Source organism: Bubalus bubalis, chromosome 20, assembly GCF_019923935.1.
Source record: "Bubalus bubalis isolate 160015118507 breed Murrah chromosome 20, NDDB_SH_1, whole genome shotgun sequence".
NCBI lineage: Eukaryota > Metazoa > Chordata > Mammalia > Artiodactyla > Bovidae > Bubalus > Bubalus bubalis.
Genome location: NC_059176.1, coordinates 37,076,907 through 37,102,437, shown reverse-complemented (window position 1 = coordinate 37,102,437; position 25,531 = coordinate 37,076,907). Strand labels below are relative to the sequence as shown.

Genomic DNA, 25,531 nt, shown 5'->3' with positions numbered 1-25,531 from the left:
CTCCTCCACGGAGCTTAACCTCTCGAAACTCACACCCTTTTTCTTCCTTTTTCTCGCTCCGCGCGCTGCATAAGTCCCCGAACCCCTCCCCCGCCCCGGTTCCTCTGGGTCTCCGCTCCCGGCGCCGGCCTTCCCCCGCCCCCGCCCCCTCTTCGCGTCCCCCTCCTCGCGCTCCGCAGCCCCCGCCCTTGGGCTCCTCTCTGTCTCCCCCTCCCGGACGGCGTCAGCGCTCGGCCGGGCCCTCCGCGTCGCCAGTTTGTGAATGAGACGCTCAGTTTCTCAATGGAGCCGCGGGGGGCTCGGGCGGGCGCAGTGCGGCCGCAGCGCTGGCAGTGAGCCGGGAGGGGGGCGCCTTTCCCTCGCTCCCTCCTTCTCTCCCTTCCTCCCGCCACCGCGGCTTTTGAGGAACGGGGCTGAGAGTCCGCGGCGCAGGTCGCAGGGCCCCGCATCCCCGAGGACGCCTCCGTCGCGTTCTGCTGGAGCCGGAGCGCCGGCGACGAAGCTGGACGCCGAGGAGGCCGGTGGCCTTCGGGATATTTCCCCCTACTCCCCGCGGTCCTTTGCTCTGGGTTTAGAAACTTCTTGATTTCCCATTTCCTTTTTTAAATCCCGATTAGCTCCTCGCCTGCACTGGTTTTTTTTTTTTTTTTTTTCCGGGAGAGGTTGGGGAGTGTGAGGAAAGGAACGAAGAAAATAAAAAAGAATTTCCGCCCAGAAGACAGCGACAGTTCTGAGAGCTTTTTCTTACGGAAACAGAAGCGGCGTTTGCGGCCGCCGCGGGCGCGGGGCCCCGCCGGCCCAGCCATGCGCGAGCCGGCCCCGGGCTGCTGAGGCGCGGGCACGCGGAAGCGGAGGCCCACCGCACCGGGCTCCCCGCGCTCCCGGGCGACTTCTGTCCGCCGGGCGGCGGCAGCGGCGGTGGGATGGAGCCCGCGACCGCGCCCCAGCTCGACATGGCGCCGGAGCTGACCCCGGAGGAGGAGCAGGTAAGCCGGGCTGCGGCCGCGGCGGTGGGTGTGTCCGGACCCCCGAGGCCTAGCAGGGCTGCGCTCTTCGCGGCCCCGGGTCCGCGATGGCCTCCAACCCCCTCCCCCCGCGGCCGCGCCCCAGGCCGTCATCCCCCCCAGCCAGGGGCGCCGCTGGTCTCTGCTTCTGCTCCCGGCCTCTTCAGTCTGCTGCTTACGGGCCGCGTATTGCCCCCTCCCCGTATTCCGATGATGATTGCAGTTTCTCCAGTTGGGGGCCTCCCTTTACCCTTACCAACATCCCCCGACGTTTGTAAGAACACCTACATTGCCTCTGGCCCTTCCACCCCTAAACGTGTTTTGCTTCATTCCGTGAGGGTTTGTGGTTTTCTAAGGTCAGAGAAAGCCCACTTTGGGGGCCGGATTCCTTCGGGGACTGTGTCTCCTCCCCAGGACAGTGAGAACTCCACAGATGCTCTAGATTTTCAGACCAGCCCCTCGGGCTTCTTAGAGGGCTGTGGCCTACTTGGACATCATTCTGGAAGATCCAGGCCTTCTCAGGCTCCCAAAGTCCCTGGCCTTGACTGTCCTGTTTAGTTTTTTCTGGCTGGGCGCATCCCTTCACCCCCACTTACCTACCCTTATCTCATCTCACTGTCTCCATCTTTCTGAAGTCTACATTGAGCCCCATTGTCCCTTAAAGCTTTAAGGTCCCTGAAGGAAACGCTTTGCGGTGTCATTTGAGGGCCTCAGATAAGGAAAGAGCCCAGGGTCCTTATAACTTTCCCTCGCCCACATTACTGTTGGGGAGACATGGACCACTCCTCTGAGGACGGTAGGAAAATCTGCTAGCTGAGATTGGAACCCTAAAGTCTTTTTGCTCTTTCTTCCTTAGCACTGCCCACATCCATGGTCAGATATAGCCATGCTCTGATTCTATGTTTAAATACAAAACAAATAAACAGAAAAAAAAACCTAAAAAAAGAAAAAAAGATGAACCATGCTGGTAACCATTTCATGCTTGCCAGGCCTTGTTTCCAAGGACCACATTTGGTAGTACAGTCTCTAGTGTGAAGACAGTCTGGTTTTACAAACTAATATTGGTTAATAGGCTTGTTTAAGACCAGGTTTTTAAAATGCCCTTGACTTTTCTCCTCATTTGTGGAGATGACTTTTTTCATATTTGGCTTCAGACCACAGTTTTGTCTTTTGACACCTAGAGATAAAATCAGCATGAGGAAAAAAAAAAATTCTGCTGCTCTGTACAAGCAGTGGTAACATCCTGGTAACTGTAGTGTACTGCAAGCAGGTGGCCAAGGAGACCACCCTGCCAAAATTAGGGAAATACTACTTCAGTACTAAGATGCCATGTGTTTGGTTGATTTTAAATGGGCAAAACTCTTTCACTTCTTTTCTTTTGGTTAGTCAGATTTGAAGTTTTTATATTTCTGAGACTTGAGAGCATCAGTATTCCACTATGAAAATGCCATTTGGTTGCAAATTAAAAAATTTAAACCGAGAGAAGTAAATATTAAAGAGTACATAGTATTGATAAAGTATTAACTTTATTTTGTACATATATACAAGGTATATACATATATACAACTGTGTTTAAACTAGAAATAATGTTGAATGAATGTGATGGAATTAACAAGGACTAGATGGAAATAGTAAAATGTACATATATTAAGATCAACAAGTTCTGTGGGTTTTTTAACTATAACTTTTCCTACAAAACAACAAGTTTTCTACAGTCACTTCAAAATGTTGAGACATAAACATAAAAGCATAATTCCAATTGTGGTAATGCCTGATGAAATATCATATTTTAATTTAATATCACATAAGAGTACTCTTAACTGGTAAGATTACTTTAAACTATTGAAATTAAACAGCAGCAGATGCATTTTAGGCTTATCAAAGTAGTTATCATGGGAAATAACACTTCATTCCACAATGCCCCATTGCTCAAACCAGTTTTAGAACTCATTTGGAGTTTATTTCAAACTTTGTATCAGAATCTTTGAAATACATTTAGTGTTGGGAAAATCTTGTACATTTGAGCATCCATCTGATTTTGGGAAATAGAAAAAAAAATTTTGGAATCCTATTTCATAGGTAAAGGAGGATATCAAAATGTTTAACATAGTTTCAGGCTCTTTATGAGGTGTGTAAACGGTCTTAAAGATGTTTCTGGAACAGATCCCTCTCAAATAGTACCTCTTTCTATACAGTCGTGCAAATCATAAACCCAAAAGTTTTCTTGGATACTCTGCTCTCTTTCAGCCCCTGTATGCTGTACATCATCACGTTTTCCTGAATATCTCTTGAATTCTTTGACTTCTTCCACCCTCACCACCACCATTATCGTCACCCTAGTTCAAGCTGCTGTCATATCCTGACAGAACTTTTGTTTCCTACTTGATCCATCTGCATTCCTTAGCTCTTTTTCCAAGAAACAAAGGCAAATCGCAAATCTGATTGCATCTTCCCTTCCCTGTGTGTGTTAGTCACTCAGATGTGTCTGACTCTGTGACCCCCATGAACTGTAGCCCACTAAGCTCCTGTCTCCAGGCAAGATACTGGAGTGGGTAGCCATTCCTTTCTGTAGGGGATCTTCCCGACACAGGGATTGAACCTGAGTCTCCTACATTGCAGGCAGATTCTTTATCATCTGAGCCACCAGGGAAGCTCCTAATGTAAGCATTTATAAAAGCCTCAGTGGTTTTTCATAGCTCTTAGGATTGTTACAGCTTGTGAATGATTTGTTACAGCTCTTGAATGTGGTCTGCAGTGCCTCAGCCCTTGTATGGTTTAGAGCCCTAGCTTATTCTCACAGTTCATCTTTGCTCCAGGAGCACTGGCCTTTTGGTCCTGCATTCTTGCCTGTTTCCTCCTGCTCCAAGGTCTTGGCACAAGTTGCTTTCCTCTGTCTGGAAATATCCTCCACTGTTAATTCCCTCTTCATCCTTCAGCTCATGGGAAGACCTTCCTTGTTCTCCTTAGTTAGGTTAGATCTGTTATTGGCTCTTGGAGTACCGTGTACTGTCCTCTACATCCCTTGTCACAAGTTTACACCATTTGTATCCGGGAGTTGGTGATGGACAGGGAGGCCTGGCGTGCTGCAGTTCATGGGGTCGCAAAGAGTCGGACACGACTGAGTGACTGAACTGAACTGAACTGATGATTGTATGGGGCTTCCCAGGTGGCACTAGTGGTAAAGAACCCTTCTGGCTAACGCAAGAGATAAGAGATGCTGGTTTGATCCCTGGGTTGGGAAGATCCCTCTGGAGGAGGGCATGGCAACCCGCTCCAGTTTTCTTGCCTGGAGAATCCCCATGGCCAGAGGAGCCTGGTGGGCTACAGTCCATAGGGTTGCAAAGAGTCAGACACAGCTAAAGCGACCTAGCATGCACATGATTGTATGATGGGAAGCTCCATGAGGCTTGAACTGTGTCTGTTTTTGCTCACCATCATATGAACATTGCTGAGCATGACTGGCACTTAATGAACTATTAGGAAGTATAGTACTGGTGGAATGAAGAGTAGTTCTATTTGTGATATGTATACAGACAGCATCATCTTTCCAAGTGGCTTATAAAAATAAGGGCATTGTTCATTTTTATATATGTTTTGAATGTCATCATTATTACTCGGTAGTCTCATTTCCTATCTAGTCATGTTTTAAACTGATATTATACCCAGTCCTTTGTAACCTTGATGTTTCTTGCCTTTATGTTTTCAGTTCTCAATATTATAAAGCCTACAATTGAGTTACAAGAAAAAGCATGCTTTGCCTTTAAGAAGTTCACATGAATAACAACAGGGTAATAACAGTAACTGTTTCCTGTGCTCCTGCTTTGAGTCAGGCTCTGTGCTGGGCATTGCACATACAGTTAATCCTCATAAGATTGGAATTATTGCCTCATTTTGCAAACGAGAAAACTCAGACTGAGAGAAGGAAATTGCCCAAATGCACATAGATGGCAGGTAATGGGGGCTTCCCTGATGGTTCAGTGGTAAAAGACCCACCTGCAATGCAGGAGACCGGGATTGATCCCTTTCTGGGTTGGGAAGATCCCCTGGAGAAGGAAGTGGCAACCAACTCCGGTATTCTTGCCTGGGAAATCCCGTGGACAGAGGAACTTGACAGGCTGCAGTCCATGGGGTGTCAAAAGAGTTGGACATGACTCAGAGACTAAACAACGACAGCAGCAAGCAAGTGATGGAGCCTTGGTTTCCACTCAGCTCTAGGTTATTCTGCCTCCACTGCAGATGTTCGCTCTGTTACACTCACTACATTACATCTTGTGAAGCGGTTAACCAGCTTAATAAGATGCCTACATGGATATGTAATAGCTAATTTTGGGTTTGGGTATTGATACATATATGCACATATATACATGTATTGATATGTGTTTGAGTTTGAAGTTTTTTTTAAATGAAAAGAGTTCTATTTGTTTATTTGGCTGCACCAGGTCTTAGTTGCAGCACAAGGGATCTTTGATCTTCACTGTAGCATGCAGGATCTTTAGTTGTAGCATGTGGGATCTAGCTCCCTGACCAGGGATGGAACCTGAGCTTCTTGCATTGGGAGCTCAGAGTCTTAGCCAAACTGGACTACCAGAGAAATCCTTGATGATGCTTCTTAAAATATAGTATTAAAAATTCAGGGGCTTTCTTGGTGGTCCCGTGGCTGGGACTCCACACTCCCAGTGCTGGGGACCCGAGTCCATCCCTGGTCAGGGAACTAGATCCCACGTGCTGCAACTAAAGATTGAAGATTTGGTGTGCTGCAAATAAGACCCTACCCAGCCAAATATATTAAAAAAAAAAAAATGCAGACAGAAAAATTTGGAAAACCTTATTCAGACCTGTTTATTTCCAGCAGAAACATATTGTACAGCCTGTGCAAGAAATTATGATGAAATTACTCTTGGAAAAAATTTGTTCCTTAAGATAGAGCTGGCAACTCTCCATTTTGAGGTGTGGCTACAATAAAAATTTACTTTTTAAAATATTTTCTTTTTCTTTTGTATATGAGAGATAGCTCTTCTTAGAGCCAAATATGAAGGATATTATTTCTCCAAACTGTAAAAGCCAAGGTGTTTTTGTGTCAGAAATATATTCTTTTTTTGATATGTTTATATGTGAATATAAAAGCCTTTCTTAATAGGCTGGCAAAATTGTAAATTTGCCAGTGTGAAGGGTAATTTCTGCATTTCAGTACTAATCTTCATTCTTATTATTGTAATTGTCTTAGTTTTACTTTTCCAAAGCAGGTACTCTCACATTTGTAACTTGACCTGAAGTTGGTAATTTTATCAGATATGCTAAATTATAATTAACTTGACCACCAGGGTTAGTTAAGGGTGTCTTACTTATCTGTTCTGTGTCCACATAACCTACAGAAAGTGGGATATCTTGGATTGCATCAATTTAGGATAAGTTATGAGGAAAACTTCCTCTTTGCAATAAACCTTAAAAGAAAGACGTTTAACAAGGATTATAAACCTATTTGATGGGCTATCTAAGGAATTACAGCCTTTAGGGTCTTTTGGTTTTTCACAGATTTCCCAGTAATGGCCAGTAGATTAATTGTTTTCTAAAATAGTTACACTTTTATTCATATTTTCATTTTAGTTCTAATAACTTACAGAATCCTTCTGTCACATTATAAATAATGAGTGTTTTTTAAAGTTGTTGTAACAGATAATCTACTAATACTTACTTTCAAAGCTTCCAAAGAAAATTTTTATTTTCAGAGTTCATGTTGTTTAGAGCTTATTTGTAAGGATTAATAAGCTAATGCATTTAGATAGTAATGCATTACACAGTCAGCACTCCGTTACATTAGTCATTATATTCTCTCTCTTTGAATAGTGAAAGAGTTTAGAGCCAAGTTAGCTTAAACCAATCCTAAGGGAAAAGAATATTCATATTTCACACTGAGGACCACCACTTAGCATGGATTCTTTTGACTGCCAGAAAATATTTATCTTGCAACTTCATAGTGTAATTTTCAAAAAGCTATTTTGATTCTGTGCCATGATTTGTGTTCTTATAACAGGATTTTCTGAAATTAAAATTTTAACTGCCTTGCAGTGGACTTTAGAGATTTTTGGCATTTTTCCCAAGGGCAGGGGTTTTGTCCTGGTTCTTGTGGCCAAGAACTTCCCTTTTCCCACAGCCTCACATGTCCTGTGCTAAATGTCATCTGTCCCCCCTGGAAGTAACCATACGTCAAGGACCAAATGATTCATAATGTTGAGTCCTTCCAGAAAGGGGAAGGAGAGGAGGGGTAGATGAAGAATTCTCATTCCTTTCCTTATTGCCAGTAGCTAAAGAAATTGTAATTAGCACTTAGGCAAGATCTCATTTGGATGTGAAAATTTGCTTCTTTTAAAACTTCTGAGTATATCAGGGGTCTTGGGCTTTAGTTGTGAATGTTAAAGAGACCTGCACATTTTCCCCAAGGAACCTAACTTCTATTACTTACTAATGAATTGAAAAGTAAGACAAACACTCTGAAAAGGAAATGAACTGTTTAACAGAGGTAAAAGTTAAAACTCATTGTAGGTCAGTACAGCTGAATCTCATTTTATGACATATATATCTTTATTATCGTGGAAAAGACATAGTAATGTTGGGATTCTCCAACTTTGTTATCTAAATACTCAGTTCAATTCCGTCACTGTGTCCGATTCTTTGTGACCCTATGGACTGCAGTATGCCAGGCTTCCCTGTCCATCACCAACTCCCGGAGCTTGCTCAAATTCATGTCCATCGAGTCGGTGATACCATCCAGCCGTCTCATCCTCTGTCGTCCCCTTCTCCTCCTGCCTTCACTCTTTCCCAGCCTCAGGGTGTTTTCCAATAAGTCCACATATTAAGACCTATTTTATAGCAGAATGGCTGATCCACTGCAGTGTCAATATTATACATCAGAGCCCCTAACTCTAGTTATTTGTTCAGGTACTTGGGTGTTCAGTGCAATTTCAGCCATTTCACACCTGTTTTATCACTCTGTCTTGATGTCTTAGACAGTTAGGGCTACTTTCTTTTTCCAAATCAATCATTATTACATTTCCGGTGCTCCCCCGTATGCCTCCACGCTGGAATAGTCACTGTTTTTTATTCCTCTTCCTCTGGAGTAGGGGCAGATATCTCTAGAATAGGTAGTTAAGCTTGCGCTGCTCAGTGCTGGAGGGCCTGTGCTTACTGGAATGAGCGCTTTCATATATGATTTTGAAAAGACCTCGTTAGAACCTAACTGAGATGGCTCGGGGCTGGGGGCTGGGAATAGGAGACAGAAAAGCTTCAGAGTCCATGGGAAGAGTTGTTTATTAAGGACTGGTTATCTCTTAGGTCCAGACTATAAAACGATGAAACCCAAACAGTAGATTAGAGGTGGCTTTTTCTTTAGTTTCTGCTTCTGAGAAAAGCATTCCATTCTTTTCTCTGGGAAAGACAATTTCTGTTACGTACTGGTTTCCTCTAAAATACCAGATCCATTCAAAACAAACATGCACACTTCTTGTCTTTTTATCCAGCATGGGTGGCACAGATCTAACTAGCCTAGTAGCATTATTATGAGACCAGAATTTATTCTCAGAATTGATGGGCACATTCTAAAGAGAATCATCCATGACTTTAATCCTGAAGTGTCTGGGGATATTAATCCATTAATTACTTTTTCATTGAACAAATGGCTGATCTTTCCTTTTGCATTTACTTTTCTATACCTCATTGTAACACGATAGACATCATTATTAAAATGCACCTATTTTGAAATAGGTTTTTTATATTAGCTACAATGATCATGTTTCCTTTATCATTAAAACCAGTAACTTTCTGTAGAAAGTGCTGCATGCTCTGTACAGGTTTGGGATTATGTTATTAACTGGTGAGATCCCAGTGTTTAAGATTAATGCAAATCTGGCTGTTTTTCTAAACAATATTTACAGGTGAAATCTGGGCCTTTGGAGAGTTGATGGCAATGAGTCTCAGGTAAACGTCAGGAATCCTTGGCTTCCTTTGTGGCTCCAGCCATTTTATCTAATACTTTATTAATTTTATTTAAGTCCCTTACGGGCTTCCCTTGTGGCTCAGATAGTAAAGAATTTGCCTGCAGTGCAGGGCACCCAGGTTTGATTTCTGCATCGGGAAGATCCCTGGAGAATGGAATAGCTAACCACTCTAGTATTCTTGCTTGGAGAATGGAATGGACAGAGGAGTTTGGTGAGCTACAGTCCATGGGATCACAAAGAGTCAGACATGACTGAGCAGCTATTACTTTAAACTCCCTTACAGTTACAAGATGCTCAATAAATATCTGTGATAATAGTATTCTTACCCTTTGTGCTATAGGAAATTATGTTTTTCAAATAAGAATAGGAGGAAAAATTAAGAATCTTACTTTGTAGCAATGAAATAGAAGATTTCTAGGTGGCCTAAGACTTCTAACAATTGAATACTGTATCTCGAAGATGGTAGTGAGGCTGCCTGTGCTCATTTTATGCTAGTAGCACTTAATGCACCATCCATTGGTCCGTGGGTTTATTTCCTCTTGGTTAATAGATTTCTTGTTTAAGTGCACTGATTATCATCTTTTTGTTTTTTCCAGATAAAACTTGAAAAGGTCATCTGATGATCTAAAAATGACATGCTTAGAGTACAAAGAATTATAGTTTATGTCATCTTTCATATCTTGGTTCAACAGCTTTTGTGAAAAAATTCCCATTCCATTGTTCATATCAGTGGTTCTCAACCAGGGTGATTGTATTTATTTCCAAACTTAAAACCTTTTATTTTGCGTTTGGGTATAGCCAGTTATGGGGAAGGAAATGGCAACCCACTCCAGTATTCTTGCCTGGAAAATGCCATGGACAGAGAAACCTGGCGGGCTGCAGTCCATGGTGTCACCAAGAGCTGGACACGACTGAGGACGCACACACACAGAGCCAGTTAACATTATTGTGGTAGCTGCAGGTGAACGGCAAAGGCACTCAGCCATATATATGCATGTATCCATTCTCCCCTAAACCCCCTCCCATATTTTTACAATTTTTAAAATTTATTTTTGGCTGTACTGGATCTTTGTTGCTGCAAGAGGACTTTCTCTAATTGTGGCGAGAGGACTTCTCGTTGCGGCGGCTTCTCTTATTGCACGAGCACAAGCTCTAGGGCTCTCAGGCATCCAGAGTGGCTCGTGGGCTCTAGAGTGCAGGCTCAGTAGTCGTGGCTCATGGGCTTAGTTACCCGTGGCATGTAGAATCTTCCCAGACCAGGGATCAAACTCATGTCCTTTGCATTGACAAACAGATTCTTAACCACTGGACCACCAGGGAGGTTTGTCAATCACTAGGGTGTTCTTTTGAAAGAATGATGCTACAGCTGAAACTCCAGTACTTTGGCCACCTCATGCGAAGAGTTGACTCATTGGAAAAGACTCAGATGCTGGGAGGGATTGGGGGCAGGAGGAGAAAGGGACGACAGAGGGTGAGATGGCTGGATGGCATCACCGACTCGATGGATGTGAGTTTGGGTGAACTCCTGGAGTTGGTAATGAACAGGGAGGCCTGGCGTGCTACAATTCATGGGGTCTTAGAGTCGGACACGACTGAGCGACTGAACTGAACTGAACTGAGATACATTTGATTGTCCCAACTGGGGATGCTACTGGGATCTAGTGGGTAGAGGCCAGTAATGCTGCCAGTATAATGATGGGCATAGAGCCCACCACAACCAAAGGTGAATTGGCCCAAAATGTCAGTAGTGCCAAGGTTGAGAAACCTGTTTATATCTGAAAAATTTTGTAGTTCTTAGGAACAGAGTTACAAGTTCCTACTTTTTAGTTCAAGGTAGGTCTTTGGTTAACACAGTAAATATTTATTCAAATTCTGTGTCCCTAAATACTGGTTTTTGCAATTGACTTCACATACTGAAAAACTCCAGTCTAGAACATAATTATTTTGCAGCATAACCATCACACAAGATAGAATGAGACATTTCCACAGCCTTTGCTGGGGTTTTCAGAGACTAGAGATTTTATGTGACTGGCAGAATGCTACTTGAGTCCTGCCATGGGATGATAATGGGAATTGTGATTTTTACTTTCCCTTCCAAGTATTTCTGTGTTGCTACTAAGTGTCTGTGTTCTCCCAGTGAGTGAGGTGATTATTATGTATCAACTTCTTTCCCTTTTCATGTTAATGTCTACAAAGAGGAAAGTTTTACGGATCATAAACAGAAATACAGTTTGTTCATTCAGCAGTCATTTGTTCTCTGTTGCTGTGTGCCAGGTTCTTGTTCAGCATGGATTGAGGGCTCTTTGTCCTTGAGGAATTGCCCTCCAGTTATTTGTGGGCAGGTCTTGAATTGTGGGATATATACCAGGAAGGAGGACCTCTTATCTTCAGCGAGGGCAGACACTTAATCTTATACATCTCTCGTGTACATTGTGAGAGTTCAAAATATGTTTGCTGAAGAATGAGTGAAACTGTGTATGTTGGAATTATTTATTCCTCACACACCCATGGTTTAGGATGTTTATCTTCCTGATATAGAGATTAAGTTCAGAAGCTTTCAGCAATCCACCAGGGAGGCAACCTGGGACTCAAGCTCTCTGATTAAATGCAGTGCTGTCTCTAGTAAATGTCATCTGTGTTAATCACGTGTTTCTATGTATGACACAGTACATACATATATACCAGAAACAGCTCTTTCTTGGCATTTGTATGTTAAATATTCCTGGTTTCAACCATTTACAAATTTCTCTACAGACATCTGATTCCATTGTTCCTAGCTGCTTGTTGTACATTTTTTTAATGGGATTAGTGAACCTGAAGTTTCGTATAAGTCTCTGGTTGTACCTCTCAGAATGTTGTAGGTCTGTTGTTTGCCTTTATAAAACTAGTGTTTAGTCTTGTCTATGTGGAGTTTAATCTTTCAGATACTATTATCAGCATCATGGGAAAGTATATATGGTGTATTTGCCTACCAGTAATTAGGATGAGACTACAGCTTTTTAAATTGTTTTGTCCACGATACCTTCCATTTACCCACGTTTTTGTCTGTACTTACACTACTACTGGGGCTTCCCTGGCGGCTTAGCTGGTAACGAATCCACCTGCAATGCAGGAGACCCCGGTTTGATTCTTGGGTCAGGAAAATCCCCTGGAGAAGGGATAGGCTACCCACTCCAGTATTCTTGGGCTTCCCTGGTGGCCCAGATGGTAAAGAATCCGCCTGCAATGCAGGAGACCTGGGTTCGATCTCTGGGTTGGGAAGAACCCCTGGAGGAGGGCATGGCAGCTCACTCCAGTATTCTTACCTGGAGACTCCCCATGGACTGAGGAGCCGGTTGGGCTACAGTCCATGGGGTTGCAAAGAGTCAGACACAGCTGAGCGAGTAAGCACAAGCACAAACTACTACTAGATTTCCCTTTCCAGCTCTTACCAAGCGTTAAAGTTGAGGAAGAAATTTTTTCCAAAAAAAGGATTTTTCCCCTTGATTTTACTTTCTGTACTTATAAATTTTCTTATGTTTGTAAAGGAAGACAAACAGTTACTAAGAGAGACCTAAAACCTTGAACATAAAACATAAGCACAAGAAAACAGTTTTAGTTGGGAATGAGACAGTTTGTCTCATTGATTTTACCTCCTCTATGCCAGGAAACCCCAGAAGTGAAGAGAAAAAGGTATTTCTGGCAAGGTTAGGGATATAGCTAGCAAGATTAAAATATACAGAAATTCCCAGCATACTTTTTTTTAAATCTTTTTAGATTAGGATTCTGAATGTTTTAGAGAAACCATCTGATGTTTTTTCATACGGAATGCTGGTGCACCATTTTGTTTATAGGAAATAAACTGCATTGTTATGGAATTAATAGTAACATTAAAAAAAAAATTGAAAACCATTCATTTTCTTTTCTTTAACCACCCAAAGCATCATTTTCTTTCACAGTTTATATCAGGCTAGGGAAGTGCTAGCTTTGGAGGTGATTTTTGTGAGAAAATTAGAAACAACTGGAAATCTGTGTTTTGAATAAAATCGCTCGGACCACTGGAACATGGAAACTAGTCAGAACCTCTCATTGCTGTCATGCTGTCCTTACAGTGCTGGGAGTATTGCTGAAAGCCCGCATCAAACTTGGGATGATAGTAGCGGCTAAGCACTAACTGGGGCTTCCCTGGTGGCTCAGACGGTAAAGCATCTGTCTACAATGCGGGAGACCCTGGTTCGATCCATGGGTCGGGAAGATCCCCTGGAGAAGGCGTGGCACCCACTTCAGTACTCTTGCCTGAAAAATCCCGTGGACAGAGGAGCCTGGTAGGCTGCAGTCTATGGGGTCGCTACGAGTCGGACACGACTGAGCGACTTCACTTTCACTTTTCACTTTCATGCATTGGAGAAGGAAATGGCACCCCACTCCAGTACTCTTGCCTGGAAAATCCCGTGGACAGAGGAGCCTGGTAGGCTGCCGTCTATGGGGTCGCTACGAGTCGGACACGACTGAGTGACTTCACTTTCACTTTCAAGCACTAGGGTGGCTACAATTAAAGAAGAAAAAACACCAAAAAAGAGAGAGAGAGGAAGAAAGAAAGAAAATAAGTGTTGGCATTGCCGGTGGGAATGTAATATGGTACAGCTACTGTGAAAAACAATTTGGTGATTTCTCAAAAGGTTAAACATAGAACTACCTGTGTGGTGCAACAGTTTCATTTGTAGGTATGTATCCAAAAGATTAAAAGCAGGCACTCAAATAGACACATGTAGGTGCATTCATAGCAACATTATTCCCAATACCAAAAGGTAGAAGCAGCCTGACTATCCAATGATAAATGAATAGCTAAACAGAATGTAGTATATACATATAATGGAGTATTATTCAGCTTTAAAAAGAAATGAAATGTTGATATATGCTATAACATGGATAGGTCTTAAAAACATTATGCTTACTGAAATAAGCCACACACAGAAGTCAAATGTATGATTCCACTTGTATAAGGTACAGATTCATGGAGACAGTAGAATACCAGGGACTGGGGGGAGGTGGAAAGGAGTTACTGTTTGATGAGTATACAGGTTTTGTTGAGGGTTATGGAGAAGTTTTGGGACTAGATAGTGGTGATGTTTCACCCAACTTTGTGAAAGCATTTAATGCCACTGAATTGTGTACTTAAAAATGGTGAAAAAAATCAAAAGTATTTTGTATATTATATCATAGTAAAAAAATAACAGTTAAGCACCATTCAAAGTGTTTTATGAATCTTAATTCATTTAGTGAATAATGCAGCTGGTGAGTCAAAGGAAAGAGAATAGGTGTTACTTCCGCTTCTCCTTGGCTCCTGATCTTAAGCCTAGAATCCCTTATAGAAGTACTATTTATTGTTTCTGGGTGTATCTATGTTAATGATTTGTTAGAATGTGAATTGTCATGTGTTTAAACTCCTGAATATTTCACCTGTGAGATCTCAGTTCACTTCTACTCTGTAGGAGAATAAGGAGTTTTCTGTGAAGAACAAAGTTCTGAGTGTTATGGTATAAATGGACCCTGTATATATAGCATTCTCGTCTCCTCCCCTCACCCCCCACCCCATTCCCAGTACAGTTCTGGGAATGACTTGAAATATTGTTGATCTAGAGCCCTGGTTCTCAACGTGTAGTCTCCAGATCAGCAGCATAGGCATGCCTTGGGAGCTTGTTAAAAATGCAAATATTCACGTCTTATCCCGGACCTACTGAGTCAGGAACTCTAGGGCTGAGGTCTAACAGTATGTATTTTAACAAGTCTCCAAATGCATGCTCAAGTTGGAGAACTGGTAGTCCAGAAAATAACTAGGGTGTTGTTGTACTGGTTGGGGAATCATTTAGAACTGAGTTTAAACATTTCAGTTCACTTTGGAAAGGAAAGATTTACAAATTGCTTACAAATTGCTCTGGAACTCTAGGTATTATCTGAATGGGCTGAAAGCTGCAGGAATCATCTCATTCTGTACTAGAACTGTGTTGTTCCAAAGACTAGCATTTACCACGATCTGATCCAAAGAAAGAGCAGAGCCTTACTACTTGAGAAGTAGAAAGGGAACCCGGATGTCTGCAAAACAAGGCATTGAGACACCTGATGTCCACTGCAGATGGCATTCCCTAGAGAGATGCTCGGCTTCCAAGGAAATATTGAATGAAAGAAGACACAGGCTGTTCAGATTTAGCTAGGAAAAACCTGCCAGCTTTGACAGGGCCAGTCCATAAGAAGCTTGTGTTACTCCAATGTCAGTTCCCCTGAGAATCTGGACCTAGGAGTTACCAGATTTTCCTGTCTGGGTCCTGTACAGGAGCTGAGCTTGTTCTGTTTGGAGTTGAAAATGGGACATTGCAGTGAGGACGACCAGATTGTAGGCAGCTTTTCCAGGCTTCATTCTTTGTAGGCCTCTTCGGTACAATAAACTGATTTGCTTGTATTGTTTTATGAATGTGAGTAAGTTTGTCCTTTAGTTAGTGAGAGGCCTCCTTGGATTTGGAAGTATTAATCCAACAAGTTTGAGATGTCTGGATGACTGACATTGCCCAATTTGCAGTCTCCCAGCCAGATTCCATTTGAGGTCGTGGTCCCAGTTTCTTGAATGTGTGACAGTCAAGATTCAGTAACCTAAGGCTTGGCCATAGGAATAAAACTGGGCCAGTTAAATTTGGTGTCGATAAGCAACAGCTGGTCTAATATGCAGGCCAGGACCAGGTTAGCCACAGATCTGAGGTGCTGAATCCTAAAGTGTTGGATTAGAAATTGACAAATCAGCCCTGTTAGATCCATTTGACATTGGCAAAACTGAGCTGAGGGGTGTGAGAGAGGGTGAGGAGAGGGGGATGGAGATGAAGATGGGGGGAGGAGATATATGGGGGTGATGTGCTAGTTATTAGGGAATGGAAGCAGTTGAGAGGGTAGATTCATTGTGTGAAGTGGGAGGGAATATAAAACCAAAAAAGAAGGAACTAGCTATTACATTTTCAAAGCATCTCACCACTCTGATCTTTTCTTGGACTGATTTTTATTTGCCAGTGACCATCTTAAAGTTTAGCATCAGAACTGAAGACACTATTACAAACAATGTCTGATAGGCCCCCTTGTTTTGGGCACCACGCTTCTGTAATGTGCTCCAAATTCAAAACAATTTTTGGCAGTTTTAATTAACTGTTGACTAATAGATTCAAGTCAACTAAGATTCCTAAGTCTTTTCTTATGAGCTTCTGTTAAATTTCATCTGATGCTTCTAAAATTTATTTTCTTGCCTTTATCCTTAAATATCATTTTGTTAGATTTAATGTTCACTACCATTTGTTGAGCTTTAAGAGTCAAAAACTTTACAAATATTACTTTTTCTTCCCTCTTACACCAATTCTGTGGGCGTGTTATTCCCATTTTATTTGTTTGTGTGATTTATTTTATTTTTGGCTGTACTGGGTCTTCACTGCTTCATTTACGAGGGCTTTCTCTAGTTGCAGCAAGCAGGGGCTTCTCTCGTTGCGGAGCATGGGCTTTAGGCACGGGGACTTCAGTAGTTGGGGCTGAGGGGCTGCAGAGCGTGGGCTCTGTAGTTGTGGTGCATGGGCTTAGTTGCTCCAGAGCACGTGGAGTCTTCCCAGGCCAGGGATGGAATCCCTGTCTGGCAGGCGGATTCTTATCTGCTGCACCACCAGGGAAGTCCCATTACTCGCTTTTTAAAGGTGTGGAGTCTTTAAGGCTCAAAGGAGTAACTTACTTGCATTCTAAACACTAAGTGCTAGATCCTGGTATTCCAACCCTTGTCTGTCTGACCCCAAAGCTTCACTTCTGAGTACCATTCTAGCCCATTGTTCTATCCTGTTTTGGTCTTTTAGATCTGTTTTCTATTTTACAATATGTTTGTTGTCTAAGCTTAGCTCTCCTCTTACATGGTCAACCTGGCCCAGTGCCCCTATCTAGGTCATTTGTAGGCCAGGGAGGGATGTAGAGCAAGTCAAGGAACAGAGTGTGAGCTTTACAGTCAGGCTTGGTTTTGGAATCTTGGTTGAATCATCAGGAGTAGTGTGAATTGGCAAAGTACTTAACTTGTCTGGGCCTCCATTTCCTCAAACATAAAACGTCTCAATACCCGCCATTGGAAAAGTTGACTATAAACAACATGGATGCAAAGTGCTTGACGTGTGGGCTAGCAAGCATACTGTAGGCTTTCAGTAAACATTAGTCTATCTGTCTCCCTTCTTTCAGAGAATTCTTTAACATCTTTTTTTTTTTTAATATCCTTTAAAATCTCCCACTTCAGGTCCCACTCATTTTTTAAAAAAATTGACTGTCTTTGGGTGTAATTGTTTATTGTTTCTCGCAGGGTTTATCATAAGCCCCACTGTGGCAGCACACTTGGCTGTAGAAAGAAGTGGTTAGGAACTGTACCGTAAGTTCTGTGTGATTATGAGTAAGCAGCTTAATCCCTTTTTGCCTTAGTTTCATCATACGTAAAATGTAGGTAACACTAGTAAAGAATTGTTATGAGGATTAAATAAGTTAATATATATGAAATCCTTGAAACAATTTAATATTTGCTACTATGAATATCTGCAAATTACAGATAATAATGCCCACTTTGTAGGGTTATTAGCGAATTAAATAAGTAATCAACTGCTTAACATTTAACATTTTTTAATTTACTTATTTTTGGCTGCACTGGATCTTCGTTGCTGTGTGCGGGCTTTCTGTAGTTGTTGCAAGCGGAGGCTTCTGTCTCTAATTGCAGTGCTCAGGCTTCTCACTGTGGTGGCGTCTCTTGTTGCAGAGTACAGACTCTAGGCATGTGAGCTTTAGTATTTGTGGGCTCAGTAGTTGTGGTGCATGGGCTTATTATTTGCCCTTTGGCATGTGGAATCTTCCCAGGTTGGAGATTGAACCCTGTCCCCTGCATTGGCAGGCAGATTCTTAACCACCGGGGAGTCCTGCTTAACATTTTGATTGCCAAATATACAGAAATTAATAGAAGGAAATCTTTCCGTCCACAAAGATAGCATGAAATGCTCATCAGATGCCTTGCTAAAAGTAGATCTGTTTTGTACATCAGTGATTTTCAAACATAATCACACAGAAGAGTCATCTAGGATCTTGTTAACATGAGGATTCTGATTAAATGTGGTGAGGCCTGTGGTCTGCATTTCTGACTTCCTTGGTGATTCCACTACTACTTGTCTGCAAGATGTCACTTTTGAGTATCACTGCTAAATAGTACATTCATTACTTTTCAGTCCAGTGTATTCTTTCTTTAAAGACTTGTTTTCAGTAAATTGCTTCTGGTGATCAGTATTCCCCTGCCTAAAAGCTCAAAGCCCACTTTATTTTTTGGCCTCACCACTTAGTTTGTGGGATCTTAGTTTCCTGACTAGGGATCAAACCTGGGCCCCAGCAGTGAAAGCAAAAGCACTGAGCCCTAATCAGTGGACCACCAGGGAACTCCTCAAAGCCAACTTAAAAATAAACGTTGGCCAGGGCTAGGTGTGTGTGTAAACGATCTGCCTGCTAATGCAGGGGACACAGGTTTGATCCCTGATCTGGGAAGACTCCACATGCCAAGGAACAACTAAGTCCGTGCGCCACAACTGTTGAACTTATACTCTGGAGCCCAGGAGCCACAGCTGCTGACGCCTGCACGCCCTAGAGCCCGTGCTCTGCAACAAGAGAAGCTGCCACAATTAGAAGCCCATGCGCTGGAGCTAAAGAGGAGCCGCAGCTTACTCACTGCAACTAGAGAAAAGCCTACGTAGCAGTAAAGACCCAGCACAGCCAAAAATAAATAAATTACATATAGAAAAAAGATTTGAGTGAGATTTGCCCATCCATTGGCATACAGCATTCACAAATTCATTATACTCAGATATTCATGGGTAGGAACATGTCTTACTTCATAAAATTTGTAAACTTTAACTTATTTTGGACATCTCTCTTATAGATGTCTTTTTTTAAAAAAAATAATAAACCTCCTTTATTCCTTTGCATTTTCTCTTTTCTTCAGTCCTTTTAATTTTATTTATTTATTTTCTGGTTGCTCTGCATGGCTTGCAGGATCTCAATTCCCAACTGAAGGACTGAACTGCCCTCTGCAGTGGAAGCATGAGGTCCTAACCCCTGGACCACCAGGAAGTTCACTAGATGTCTTAAGATAGTGGCAATTTAATTTTCAGATATTTTCTTTTGTGACTTCATAGTTTACTCTCTCATTGCTTTTCTTATGTCATTCCTGGTATTCTTTGCCAGTTTTATCCAGGAATTTTTCTCACTCAGTTTTCAGTTTTAAACTCTCATAATCAGATCAGCAAGCATTCAGACGAATATATTCTTCCTACTACTTGTCAACACCACTCTTTTAGCAAGCTGAGAGCCCATCATCATTCGTACGTTCACTCATCAGAATGGTGCCATGCAATGTGCTTGGTGTTGCGTATGCATCTGTGAGCATGCGAGACTGGGCCCTTGCACCTCCCTAAACTTACAGGCCAACAGGAGCAGGTAGACAATAGCTTTTATAATACTGTGTGCCTGGGTGGAAGACAGTGAAAACTTCCAGGATGAAGAAGTGGGATTTAGACTGACACATTAGAAAAGACCCTGATGATGGGAAAGATTGAAGGCGGGAGGGGAAGGGGACGACAGAGGATGAGATGGTTGGATAGCATCACTGACTCAATGGACATGAGTTTGAGTAAGCTCTGGGGGATGGCAAAGGACAGGGAAGCCTGGTGTGCTGCAGTCCATGGGGTCGCAATGAGTTGGACACGACTGAGCAACTGAACACAAACAACAAATAAAGGGTGAATAGAAGTAAGCCAGGGTTGGGAGGAGGGAAAGGAGAAGAATGTTCCAGCAGGATCTGGCATATCTGATTTACTGATAGTCATTCACATCCTCCTTTCTTCTCTGATGTCTCAGCCAGCAATTGGAAGAAGAGAGAATTGTTACTAAAGGCCTCCCCTATCGCCTGGGTACCACAAATCCTTTGGATTTTTTTTTTTTCTCTAGAAATACATTCCAGGTTCTTCTGGTTGTATAGTTCACCCTCTTATTAACCAGCTGGAATGGGTAGCAGCTGGCAGGCTGCCTTTGGGTTTGTTCTTATGGAGGTCACCCCCAGTCCCCACAACCCCTGTTTCCCCCTGGAAACATGGATGGCTTTGCTCTTGTTGATGGTGAGGAGCTTCCTGTTTATTCTCCAGATTTCTGTTTTGTTTTGTTTTTCCTGTGTTTCTTGCCTGTGTTATATTCTTGTGCCCCTCTACCTCTGGACATGAATTTTTTCCTATGACAATTCAGAAATGTTTGTTTCTTTATTTTCTTGTTGAATTATTTCCTCCATTGTCTCTGGGAGTTCTTCATCCTCTTTGATAACCGTTGTCTGGAGAGTGGTATTTATAAGCCTGAGAGGAGAGATGCCAGCTTGTGTTTAGTAAACATGCTTTTGGCAAAGACCTCCATCAGGAAAGCGAATGTGGCACAATTCTGCAGTGCCTTGGAACATCTTGTTTAGTGCTTGTTGTTGTTCAGTCGCTAAGTTGTGTCCGACTTTTGCAACCCCATGGGCTGTAGCACGCTAGGCTCCTCTCTCCTCCACTATCTCTTGGAGTTTGCTCAAAGTCCGTCCCTTGAGCTGGTATTGCTATCTAACCATCTCATTCTCTTCCACCCTCTTCTCCTTTGCCTTCAATCTTTCCTAGCATCAGAGTCTTTTTCAGTGAGTCAGTTCTTCTGTTTAGTCCTGAAGGTTCCAAAAAGCAGCTATAATCCTTTATCCCTTTGTAGAGCTCACTAACTCATCATCTTTGGCCTTGATAGGAAGGCTGATAGACTATCAACAAGCTCATCATTTGGTGGCATTGTGTTCAGATAACCTTATTATATATATTTTAGTTAGAGACTATATAAAATTAATATGTTTTATTTTGGGGGTAGATAATGTAGTCACATGATTTAAACTTAAAAAGGTACAGAGAAGAATTTGGTAAATATCCTCCCTCTTGCCATCTCTCTCAGCCACCTAGTTCTCCTCTGAGACAAGCAGTGTTACCAGTTTATAATATATCCTTCCAGAGTAATTTTGTGCATAGACAAACACACAACATACTATGTATGTCATAATATATATTTCAGGTAATGTCCCAGCCAGTACTGGTCTGTGGCCTGTTAGGAACCAGGCCACATAGCAGGAGGTGAACACTTGTCTTCCACAAAACTGGTCCCTGGTGTCAAAAAGGTTGGGAACTGCTGATACAGTATATATGTTGATGAGATGAATGATGTGTATCCAGTATTTCTCAAGGCCACTTAGTGGGTAGAAAGACTGTAGGATTTGAAAAGTTTTGAATTCAAGCCTCAAAACCTCAGCTATGCCATTTATTAGTTGAGTGACCTTGAACAGCTTCCTTAGGCTCTATGTGCTTTGATTTCTTTAAGTGGTTGAATATGATATATTCCAGGCTTCCTGGGTGGTGCTAGTGGTAAAGAACCTGCCTGCCAATGCAGGAGATGTAGGAGTTCAATCGCTGGGTCAGGAAGATCCCCTGGAGGAGGGCATGGCAACTTACTCCAATATTCTTGCCTGGGGAATCCCATGGACGGAGGATCCTGGCAGGCTACCATTCATAGGGTCATAAAGAGTTCGACACAACTGGAGCAACTGAACACACACATGCTGTACACACGTTCCTTCTTTGGTGCATGTTAAATGCTTCTCAAGTGGTTGCTTCTTGCTGGACCACACTCTTTGGTCTATGTGAACAGAGAGGGGCAGAGTCTTGCTGTAAAAAAGGGAATGGATTGAATTGCCTTCTTTACTGTAATATGTGACCAGTGCTCTCTACTTATGAAGGGAACCATGAGCCAGGGGAGACAGAAAGAGCACTTTGAAAAGAATAGAGCATTTCTTGTTCATCAGGAATTGGTGAATAGCTATTCCTGGTCTGAGGCCTTCATGCTTGACTGTTGGAGTGCTTATAAACCCTAGGACTTCACTTCTGCTGGTAGGAAGTTACTAAGGTTGAGGAGCTTTTCATGTTTAATAACTCAATTAGCTCTGGTTCTTCAGTATTGCTTGAAGCTTTGGACTCTTATGGGAAGCTTTGTTTGGTCAGCCCTACTTTAGGTTTCTTGCTATTCAGTTCCCATTGTGATGTTAATCCTATAATAGCAATTAGTTTTTATTCTTTTTGGTTCTTGCACAATGCTTGATTAATAGATGGAAGAGTCTGAATTTCAGAACCAGCCCCAAGTGGTTTTACCAGGAGGATGGTGTTAGGCCCTCTTTCCTGGTTATCGGGACTTAGCATTTTTGATGGGATTTGTAGGCCTTTGAATTTGAGGTTTCCTTGGTCTCTTAATGAGTGAAAGAAAGAGATTTTTTAATAATTAATTATTTTGGCCACACCATGCAGCATGTAGGATCTTAGTTTCCCAGCCAGGGATCGAACCCACATCCCCTGCATTGCAAAGAGGATTCTTAACTGCTGAACTACCAGGGGAGTCCCAAGAAAGAGATTTTATATAGTTTAACACATGGATACCAGAATAGAGACAACTGCTGGTGTGGGGATATCTTTATTTATTTATTTATTTATTTATTTTTTTGGGGATATCTTTAAAGAAAGAAAAATTTCAGGACTTGCTGGTGGTCCATCAGTTAAGATGTGCATCCTGTAGGGGGCACAGGTTCAATCCCTGGTGGGAGAAGTAAGATCCTGCATGCCATGGCCAAGAAAAAAAAGTAAGAAAAAATTTGAATATCCACTGTGCAAGATTCTAAGTGTTTTTAAGTCACTGGTTGTGAGTTCCCAAATTACTGTTCTCCAGATTGCTATTAATGGTTTATCTTTTATAAACAAATTACATTTACTGTCTCTTCTCTGAAGGAGCTTTGTATTTAGTATATTGCTAGAGAAAACTGGGGAACCACTGAAAGGTAGAAATGTCTATCTATTTGAATATATGGATTTAAGAATTGTATGTCATGTTTTATATATTAGGAAGTGTGAAATACAGAATTTCTTATAGCTAAGGCCCAAGGAATCAAAATTTAGAGACATTAAAATATCCCATAGTTTCTCTTTTTGAAAGAAAGCATTAAAAATAAAAAACGAATGAAAGTGAAATTAATTTTTTTAAAGTTTGATCCATTGAAATAGAGAAAATAAATAAGGACAATGAAGCAAAAGTGAATAGAAATCAGACTTGAGTGCATTGTGAGTACTTACAAAAGAAAGTGAAGCAGGTCTGATTGCAGGCACCACCTCTGTTGTCTTCTTGTATTCTTCAACTGCTGTAAGAATGATCCTAGAACTGACCCCAGTGGGAGGTAGACTAGGAGTTGTTGTTCAGTCACTAAGTCGTGTCCGACTCTTTGCAACCCCGTGGACTGTAGCATGCCAGGCTTCCCTGTCCTTTGCTATCTGCTTGAGTTTGTTCAAACTCATGTCCATTGAGTCTATGATGCCGTCCAAACATCTCATTCTCTGTTGCCATATTCTCCTCCTGCCCTCAGTCTTCCCAGCATCAGGGTCTTTTCCAATGAGTCTGCACTTTGCATCATGTGGCCAAAGGATTGGAGCTTCAGATTCAGCATCAGTTCTTCCGGTGAATATTCAGGGTTGATTTCCTTTAGGATTGACTGATTTGATCTCCTTGCTGTCCAAGGGACTCTGAAGAGTCTTCTCCAGCACCACAGTTCAGAAGCATCAATTCTTTGGCGCTCAGTCTTCTAAAAATCATAGCTTTGACTGTAGGGACCTTTGTCAGCAAAGTGATATCTCTGCTTCTTAATACACTGTCTAGGTTTGTCATAGCTTTTCTTCCAAGGAGCAAGTGTCTTTTAATTTTGTGGCTGCAGTCACTGTCTGAAGTGAATTTGGAGCCCAATAAAATAAAATCTGTCACTGTTTCCACTTTTTGATAAATCACTGAGATGTTAACAGCTTTTTACTTGGTTAATTGATCTGTGGTAAGTTCACTTTTTTATGGGAAAAAGTTATGTATTTTTCTTTTTAAAAAATAAATGAAAAGGTCAGTTATTGCATTTAAAATGAGGACCACTTATAGTTTGGAATGGCTGCACAGATTTGGTTTTCATTTCTAACCATGTTTTTTTTTGGTTAGGAATTTTGTCAGGCTGCCATTGGAGGATCTTTTTTTCATTTTAAGAAAGTTTTTGGTGGTAGTAATTATAGTATAATTTAAGTAACATTGGTAGTGATTTAAGTAAGCAAATAGAACTATTTTGGATCGATTTGAAATTCATATATATTTTTCCTTTTTTTTTTTTCTGAAACAAAAGTATTAGCATGGAATAAAAGGATAAAAGGTGTTTGGTTCTGTGTTTTACAGATTGATGCCATGTTTGTGGTGTCTCAGTGTTTTTAACAGAAAACTGATGTACTTTGTGGATGTGGTGGTCCTGTGTGTGAACATTCCATAATTTATTCATTACCTTATTTATTCGTCATTTAGGTTATTTCTAACATTGTGTCATTAGAGACAGTGCTGCAGTAAATAACCGTTTGTCTGGTATTCATTGCAGCATTATTTTTAATGGCAAAATATTAGAAACAACTCTGTGTGTGTATTTGTCTTTTACAATTCATGTTTATATTTCTGTACAGTGGATTCCTGGAAGTGGTTGTGTGGGTCATAAGATTTGCACATTTAGAACTATGCTTAAAGTGCCAAATTGATTTTTTTAAAAAGTGTTATAAATTATATAGTTGCCACATTGTGTGAAAGCATTCATTTCTTACATTCTCTCTCTTTTTTTTTTTTTGGCTGCCCTTTGCCACTTGCTGGGTCTTAGTTCCCAGACCAGGAATTGAACCCAGGTCCCCACAGTGAAAGCACCAAGTTCTATCACTGGCCCACCAAGGAATTCCCCCATATTCTTGTCAGTACTATATATGTCAATCTTGCAAACTATCATCAGTTGATAGAAGAAAATGGTATCCCTTTTTATTTATCTTTTAATATCTATAAATTTTATTTACTTTTTGACTAGGTTGGACTTCCCTGGTGGCTAGATGGTAAAGAATCTGCCTGCAACACGGAAGACCTGGATTCAATCCAGATGTAGTTTAAAAGATGTGAAAGTTTATAGTTTACCCTATTTCCTAGTCTCAGTTCATTTCCTCTCCTCAGAGATGATCAATATTATCAGTTTTTTTTTTCTGTTGTATTCTTCTACAAATACTTTATGCATGTATGAACAGATTCATATAATACACTTTTCCTATTAATTGACATATCATTTGTATCATATACACAAGGATTATGTATACAAATTCTGCATATACTTAAGATTATTTTTGGATTTTATTCTCTTCTTTAAAGTCCTGTCTTTATGAGTCAGGTTTCTCTTTTTTTTCAAGAATTATTTTAACTCTTTATGTATTTATTCATGACTGCGGTGGGTCTTTGTTGCCCTTGGGCTTCCTCTGGCTGAGGCTTGCTGGCGTCTCATGGTGCTGGTTTCCCTTGTTGTGGAGTGAGCTCTAGGCTTGTGGTCTTCAGTAGTTG

At 41.6% G+C, this 25,531-nt stretch overlaps 1 protein-coding gene across 1 annotated transcript in view; it reads left to right on the top strand.

The window, feature by feature from the left end:
- The first annotated feature begins 216 nt into the window (after positions 1-216).
- Positions 217-25,531, top strand: part of PTPN9 (protein tyrosine phosphatase non-receptor type 9) — a 70,815-nt gene continuing 45,500 nt past the window's right edge. The window contains exon 1 of the mRNA XM_006080682.3: positions 217-986. Within this exon, the coding sequence (XP_006080744.1) occupies positions 924-986 (63 nt within the window). The 5' untranslated portion in view covers positions 217-923. The remainder of the gene's footprint in view (positions 987-25,531) is intronic.